This window comes from Cololabis saira, chromosome 16 (genome assembly GCF_033807715.1).
Source record: "Cololabis saira isolate AMF1-May2022 chromosome 16, fColSai1.1, whole genome shotgun sequence".
NCBI classification, from domain to species: Eukaryota; Metazoa; Chordata; class Actinopteri; order Beloniformes; family Belonidae; genus Cololabis; species Cololabis saira.
Genome location: NC_084602.1, coordinates 7,978,488 through 7,986,863, shown reverse-complemented (window position 1 = coordinate 7,986,863; position 8,376 = coordinate 7,978,488). Strand labels below are relative to the sequence as shown.

Sequence of the window (8,376 nt, the reverse complement as noted above, 5' to 3'; positions counted from 1 at the left end):
GATGGCAGGATCAGGAGCGAGTCCTCAGGCACCAGACTGATCTGCTGGTCCAGGACTAACACTGGACCATCAGCTGGTTTAGGTACCAAGAGGATCTTCTGGATCTCTGCCTGAACTGGACCAGCTGCTCCGGTTCAGACCAACATGATGCTTCAGCTGGACCTGCTGACAGGTCGGACATCTCTGTCACCATGACGACCGTATGGGACGAATACTCGAGATAAAAGCCAGATCCTAAAACATCCCATAACTGTGTCTGGACAGAAAAACATTAAAATGCATTTTGCAGCAAAAACCGGTTCTGTAAAGATGTCTTAAATAAAAAAAAAGGTGTCACGGAAAGGTTGGTTGCGAACTGATGTGATTCAGCATGAAATAGTTTTTATTGAATGTTTAGGCAACTTTCAGAGTCTGATATGGAGTCAGCTGCATGTTCTGCAGGATCCAGAAAGTGTTTCTCCCGTGATGGACCGTTGTGCCAAAAAGTGATTGCCAGAATCTGATTTCTTCTGATTTCTGGCCGCGGGAGCGCGCACAGCAGCCCGCTGAGCGAGAGCGCTAAAACGTCAGAGTTTCAGATTATGAAACTCAAGAATGAGATCAAGTCAGATTTAGGCAGAAACAACTAGACCGGTCTCTCCTCCTGCGGATGCAACACTCCGAGTTACAGCAACTTTGCTCTTTATTTCCCACGTTTGCACCTCCATAATCCCGTCGGCACAAATTGTCTTTATTTCTGCAGCAGAGGAATCAGATCATGATGCTTCATGTTTTAAATATAAATTAATGTTGTTCACATTGTTATACTTATGAGAGTGGTGATCGCGGACATCCATAATGTGTAAGACTAAATAAACGTGTACATTGGTCTTAATCCGTTATATAATATGCGTGACAATAAAGCGGAACGAGGAGCCGTTTTTCATCCACCAAAAATTCTGGTGTCGGTTCTTAAAATAGAAACAAGAAAAGCAGAGTGTAATGATGCACTAACGCTGCCCATAAACTTTCAAAAACCCGTACGATCATAATAAAACCACAACTCTTCACGGAACGCAACGCAAAGCAAAGAACACTGTAGGTGTCAAACTGAATCCCAGAAGGACCGGTGTCCTGCATGTTTTAGATGTTTCACTGCTTTAACACACCTGATTCTAATTAATTATCGTCACCAACTTGTCATCAAAGTCTGGATAGTTCTGTTGATGACACAGTCACTTGTATCATGGTGCAATGAAGCAGGGAAACATCTAAAACCTGCAGGGACACCGGCCCTCGAGGACTGGAGTCCGACACCAGCTGAAATCGGAAGAAATGCCCCAAAATGAATTATTTATTCCAGCTCAGTTAGGATGAGCGGTTTTTAATGGATAATTATCTTCATTATCACATTCAAACATATATTTGAGGGAGGAAACGGGGCGGAGTGTTGTGCTCCCGCATGTGCGCTCAAATCCACGCTGATTGGGATGTACAGAGAAACCTGCGTGGATTTGGGCGTACGCACAGTTTTGTACATATGAATTTTTGCGTACTTGTTAATTACACGCACGGATTCACGTTGAAATCCACGCACTCTTAGTACATAAGGCCCCTGGTCTTTTGAGTCCAGGAAGTTCTTATAAACACGGAGAAACCAAGACCACGCCACACTTTTGGAGTGAGGAGGAGACTAATCACTTAATAAATGTAATGAAGGATATGAACATTTCTGCATTTGTAGACGGTAGAAAGTACTGGGATAGCGAGATTTAAAAGAAGGTGAGCGAAAAGTTGCGCAAAGCAGCATTTGTTTTCAATTTGGATAAAGGAAGAAGAAGCGGAAATGACGGTAATTGCATCATGATGTTCTCCGCGCATCACTGGTTTGATCCAGATATCCCAAATGATTAATTACCATGTAAACGTAATATTCGGAATGTTTTAGTGACCGGAATATCAGTAATAACACGAATTTTGACTGCATGTAAACATAGTCATATATACAGACAAAGGGAGAAAATAATAAAGCACGGTTTCTCAAAGCATTTGTGTTCTGTAAACTATTTGTTTTACATTTCTGGTTTTAATAAATAAATTGTAGCAGTAGTTTTTGTTTATTGCTTTGTTATATTTCCATTTTCAGTGCAGAAATGTTCAGTTTACTTTTCATTCTGCTTCATCTGATGAGTTTAACGAGATTACAGGTGCAGTGTAATAAACAGATGAGTGAAACAAATGGATTAATTCATACTGGAGAAGAGGACTCAGATTACGCTCAGACATACAACTGCAGAAGAGCTTAACATGCAGCCAGATGAAATGTCATCCATTACCTGAATTACAGCTGGATTAGTTGTGATTCTGCTGGAGAAATGTTCCCGTTTCAGCGGTAATTTCATCTCAGAACCTCCTTCATGTAATGGGGAGATTGATTTGTATTTTATCTATGATTAATATTAAGCCATGACATGGAAGGCAAAACAGGAAAACAGCAACAGTCCAGATACTGTTTTAATAGCAACATAATTTGTTACACTCACAGAATCACACCTTCATCATGTTTGATGTTTTATGAATATTTACAATAAGTTCGTATTTGTACAAATACAGTTATTCTGTAGACAATGCTGCAAAAACCGCAAGAGGGAGAACGAGTTTAACATCGAAATATGATGATAATGTACAAGTATATCTGAGCGCTAATCAGAACCGGAACATAAACGGGTGACTACAGCCTTAGGGTTGCCAACCGTACCTGAAAAAACAGAATCGTCCCATATTTATAAACTAAAGTACGCGTATTGAGCTGAAAAGGGACGCACTTTGTCCCGTATCACTGTGAGAGTCAAAAAATAGTCATAAAATGCCAATGGAAAATGGCATTGAGCTGTTGAGTTCATAAGTTATTTTTTCTGTTTTACTACATCTGTAGCCTACAGTCATGGCCTTTGAGACACAAATATGTTTACAAGTTTTCTACAGACTTTCTTTTGTTATTGCACTAAAAATGTGCACTATTACAGAATGGATGTTCTGCTTTCTTTCTATTGTTTTATATTCATTTATACAATTTTAAGTTAAGCAGGACGAGTTTCTGTTTAAGAAAGATACTTATTTTATTCAGTTCATTTTGTTATTTTGTATTAAAGTGAATTGCTGGATAATAATTTTTTTTCCATGTATTCATGGCATTCATAAATATGCATCCAATTCAATTCAGGTTCGAGTCAAATAGTAAAAAAACCGTTTCACTTACAAAAAAAGGGGCTAAAAAAAATTCACCACGCCAGGAAGGGTGAAGGCAATCGGGTTGGCCACAGGCCCTGTCGATGAGGGAGTTGGCAACCCTAGTGACTATACGGAAGAGTATCAGGGCCAGGCAGGAGAAAAATAAAAATAATGTTTTAGAGGAGGAAGATTTTTTTTTTCATTATGCACTTCGAGAAAAAAGTTGAAATGTCGAGACAAAAGTCCAAATGTCGAGATTAATGTTGAAGTACAATTTCGAGAAAAAAGTCGAAATGTCGAGGAAAAAAGTCGAAATGTCGAGAAAAAAGTCGAAATGTTGAGAAAAAGTCAAAATTTTGTGAATAAAGTTGAAATGTTGAGAAAAAAGGCGAAATTTCGACTTTTTTCTCGAAATTGTATTTCAACATTATTCTCCACATTTCGACTGTTTTCTAGAAACTGTATTTCAACATTAATCTCGACATTTGGAGTTTTTTCTCGACATTTTGACTTTATTTTCGACATTTTGACTTTTTTCTCGAAGTGCACAATGAAAAAAAAATCTTCCTCCTAAAATATTATTTTTATTTTTCTCCTGCCTGGCCCTAATACTCTTCCGTATAATAAAATCCTGTAATGATGGCTATTAGTTTTGGTGTCCACCCCAAGAATTTAAGTTGCCCCATCTGGTCCCCCCTAGGAAACATTTTTGGAGGCGCCCCTGTTGGCCGGCCCTGCCGATGAGGTGTCCCTTATTTGTTTTCCAGAGTTGGCAACCCTAGTGACTATACTGAAGAGTACTAGGGCCAGGCAGGAGAAAAATAAAAATAATATTTTAGAGGAGGAAGATTTTTTTTTCATTATGCACTTCGAGAAAAAGTCGAAATGTCGAGATTAATGTTGAAGTACAATTTCGAGAAAAAAGTCGAAATGTCGAGAAAAAAGTCGAAATGTTGAGAAAAAGTCGAAATTTCGTGAATAAAGTTGAAATGTTGAGAAAAAAGTCTAAATGTCTAGAAAAAAGTTGAAATGTCGAGATTAATGTTGAAGTACAATTTTGAGAAAAAAGTCGAAATGTCGAGAAAAAAGTCAAAATTTCATGAATAAAGTTGAAATGTTGAGAAAAAGGCGAAATTTCGACTTTTTTCCTCAAAATCGTATTTCAACATTATTCTCCACATTTCGACTTTTTTCTCGAAACTGTATTTCAACATTAATCTCGACATTTCGACTTTTTTCTCCACATTTTGACTTTTTTCTCCACATTTCGACTTTTTTCTCGACATTTTGACTTTTTTCTCGACATTTTGACTTTTTTCTCGACATTTAGACTTTTTTCTCGACATTTAGACTTTTTTCTCAAAATTGTATTTCAAAATTATTTTCGACATTTCAACTTTTTTCTCAACATTTTGACTCTTTTTTCGACATTTCAACTTTATTCATGAAATTTTGACTTTTTTCTCGACATTTCGATTTTTTTCTCGAAGTGCACAATAAAAAAATATCTTCCCCTCTCAAATATTTTTTCTCCTGCATGGCCCTAATACTCTCTCGTATAGACTACAGCCTTTGGGCAAGGCTGTACGAACTCTCCAGCCTTTCTTTCCTACAGCATCTTCTCCTCCGTCTCCCAGGGGATGGGGTCGTGCTGCTCGTCCACATGCGTGTCCCTGCGGCCGGTCCAGAAGTGCTCCACGTCGGGGATCGTCTTCTCCTCCTCCTGCTCCTGCTGCTCCAGCGCGTTGGCCACGGCGTTGGCCGCGACCTCCGCACCGTTGCCCTCCGTTTTTGGAGACTTGTTGGAGCTCTGCATGCTCCTCCTGCTCCTGCAGAGCAGCAACAACCACACGGCCACCAGGCCCTGGCGCACGTCGTCGTACATGGTCATGAGGATGACCGGAGACAGGGAGCTGCACGCGTAAAGCAGCACCTGCGCGCACATCACCAGCCCCACGGGAGGGGGGTTGTAGCCGAGGCGGATCCAGGTGAAGGCGGCCCAGTCCGGCAGCAGCAGGAGCCCCAGGGCCCCGCTCAGGCACAGCAGCACCAGGATCACCCTGGGGTGCTGGTGCGGGGCCGGGGCGTGGTTCACCGCCGTGTGCAGGGTCTTGGTGTAGTAGCCCAGCGTGCAGACCACCGGCACCACGAAGGTGGCGGTGGGGTAGATCTTGTAGAACAGGCTCATGAAGTCAGACGCGCACGCCGGCATCTCGGAGACGCAGATGAAGCCGCTTCCATGAGGCAGCAGGGAGGAGAAAAGCAGCTGCGGGATGGGGAACAGCATGGACACTATCCAGATAAAAGCCAGGGCTGCGTGGATCCACGTCGGGCTGTGCACGGGCCCCGGGGCTGTGACCAGGGTGTGCTTGGCTCTGGTTGTGGCTGCGACGATGAGGGTTTTGGCCACCACGCAGGAGTGCTGGAACCAGTCCGTGGTGCGGCACGCAAAACCGCCCAGCGTCCAGCTCTGCGCGTAGTAGGTGATGGCGCGCACGGGAGCGCACAGCAGCAGGATCACCAGATCCGTGCACGCCAGAGAGGCGAGGAGCGCCTTCACCTCGGAGCCCTTCCCGTGTCTGAAGTCACGGATGAAAATCAGCAGAACGAGCAGGTTTCCGAGCGCTCCGGACACGCAGATTCCCATCAGGACGACCGGCATGGCGGTGCGCGCGTCCTCCCCGCGCAGCAGCTGCAGTCCCCCCACGAAGTCGAAGAACGACACGTTGGATGGTCGTTCCACATCCATCTCCTTTGCCCTCGACAGGTATTCCTTAGTTGGATAAAACTTGCCCTGCTCCCTCTCCTCTCCTGTTCGCCGCGGTGCCAGAGACGCGTCTGACTGCGTTGCGCATCAGCGAGTGCGCGGGCGCGCAGGCGGGCAGGTACAAGCTTTCTCAAGTTCTGCCTTTCAGCGTCGTCAGCCGCTCACGTCACTCGCCCGGCGTGGATCCTATGGGCTCAAATTAAAACCATAAATATTTTGTATCTGTAAATAAACTTTGTACTTGTAGAAATATTTTGTGCATGTGCAAAACATATTTGTACCGACACCGACTAGCAAATGGCAGAAGAAATGGCAGAAGTAGGCTATGTATATTTTGAGTTTTTACCAAGGCTATTGTACAACGCACAATATCACAATCAGTGGGATTTGCCCTACAGTTCTTTCTATCCGTTTCTCAGGTCGTCAAAACATTGCCATAATTCGTAGTTGTAAAAAAAGTTTGTAGCTTTTGTAAAAAAAAAGTTTGTAGCTTTGTATATCGAATTTTGCACACAGACGAATTAATTCCACATGCAGCTACAAAAATGTTCTACACATGCACAAAATACAATAAGCACAAGATAAAATAAATTAAGTTTGAACAAAGTTCTGATTTCTGCTGAAGGACGATCTGCACGTGCTGGATCATGGAGGTACTTACTCTTTTTACACAAAATATTTCTACAAGTACAAATATTTTTTACACATTTACAAAGTATTTCTACAAGAACAAAGTTTATTTACAGATATAACATATTTATGGTTTTAATTTGAGCCCATAGGATCCGGGCTGCAGCCCAACTCCTGCAGCCTGCACAAATGCGAGCGCAACGTGATGCGATCCGCGCTCACGCGGAGGAGACACGACTGATGTCAGCAAAGTGTCAAAGTGACGAACCCTCCCCCCTTTTTTTCCTGGGTTGTCTGTTTATCTATTCATATAGATACAAATTTAACTTGTAAATCAGTCAGCAGAGCAGTGACATGTCCCACATTTATCACCTCACGTGGCAATTACGCAGAGGAAATGTAGGCACGCTGCTCCACTAAAGAGGCCAAGCCCCGCAAACTCAAACTGCCTCGAATGCTTTCATCCTTGGGAAGAGTAAGAAATATTGTATTTATTTTTTACAAATAACTTAAATCAGGAGCCAAATATTTGAATTTGAATTTATTCACAATACCATAATAATAATTACAATAATACAGTCGAATTAAGTGGGTAGAGTGAATGGGTCCCCCAAGGAAGCTAGGGAAGCTTATAGGTGGGGGCTCATAGTTCATATAGGGGTAGTGGTACAGTCAATGGAATAAGCAGTTACCATCTGTAAAGAGATGGTGATGGATAAATGCATACAAAGTACACCAAAACACTTAACATACATACTTAACATTACATACACATACAATCATACACATACATCCCAGCAGTCCATGAAGAAGCATTTATATATTATATATAGGTTAGTAAAATATTATTATTTAGTTGTCTTTTAAACTTGGAGATAGAAGGCAACACCTTGAGGCCACTATCATCAATCCTATTCCAAATTTGCGATCCCCTGCAAACAACACTTTACACACAATAAAGACAAGACAAAAGGCAGTACATGCTCACCTCTCCAACCTGGACAATTTAGAGCCACCGGTCAAGCCAACGCTCATGTTTTTTGACTGGCAGGAAGTCAAAGTTGAAGACAAACCCACTCAGGTCAGCTCCACACAGGAAAGACCCTTACTGGAATCTGAATAAAAGAGGACATGATTCTGACCACTACCTGGGTATTCATATGTGTCACCTGTTCAAATACACACAACAAGGACTGGGATTTCCATCAGCCTCCCATGAAAGAACAGGCTGTGACAGGTACAAATTTTAACTTGCTACTGAAACTAGAGGTTTACTAAACACTAACTAGATGTTTGTCAGGACTGGTGTGGTGAGGACCCAGATGCAGGAGACCGAAAGGCAGGAGTTCAACAAAAAAAGGCCAAGCCCACACACGGCCAAAGTTCCGGGGGCCGACCTCGGGACTTGGCAGACGGCCGGGTCCGTGGCACTGGCTGCGGGGGAACCCGGGTCCGTGGTGCTGGCTGCGGGGGGGGTCCGGGACCCTCACCGGAGCAGGGGCTGATGCGTCCGGGACCACCACCGACGACGCGCCCATGACCACCGCCGGAACAGCGGCTAGCTGGGACTGGCATCGCCCCCGTCGTCGGCGTCGGTCCAGAGCCTGAATGCTCCAGGGGCCACCCCAAGCCAGGCGTGGTAGGGAGATTATGCTCATCCGGGGATTCCAGCTCATCTGGGTGCCGCCGACCAGGAATAGTGAGTTCCGCCTCCCGGTAAACGATGTCCCAGAAGGTGGAACTCTCTCCCGCTGGGTCCATGCTGGTGG

General features: G+C 43.6%; 1 protein-coding gene across 1 annotated transcript; it reads right to left on the bottom strand.

Annotated features, from left to right (window-relative positions):
* Positions 1–4,781: 4,781 nt before the first annotated feature.
* On the bottom strand, positions 4,782–5,993 carry LOC133462663 (G-protein coupled receptor 151). The gene has a single exon (XM_061744005.1). The coding sequence runs from the start codon at positions 5,957–5,959 to the stop codon at positions 4,820–4,822; it is 1,140 nt and encodes a 379-aa protein (XP_061599989.1). The 5' UTR covers positions 5,960–5,993; the 3' UTR covers positions 4,782–4,819.
* Positions 5,994–8,376: the final 2,383 nt, after the last annotated feature.

Coding starts and splice junctions, on each gene's coding strand:
- LOC133462663 (XM_061744005.1), bottom strand. CDS start 5,959: ATGGATGTGGAACGACCATCCAACGTGTCGTTCTTCGACTTCGTGGGG.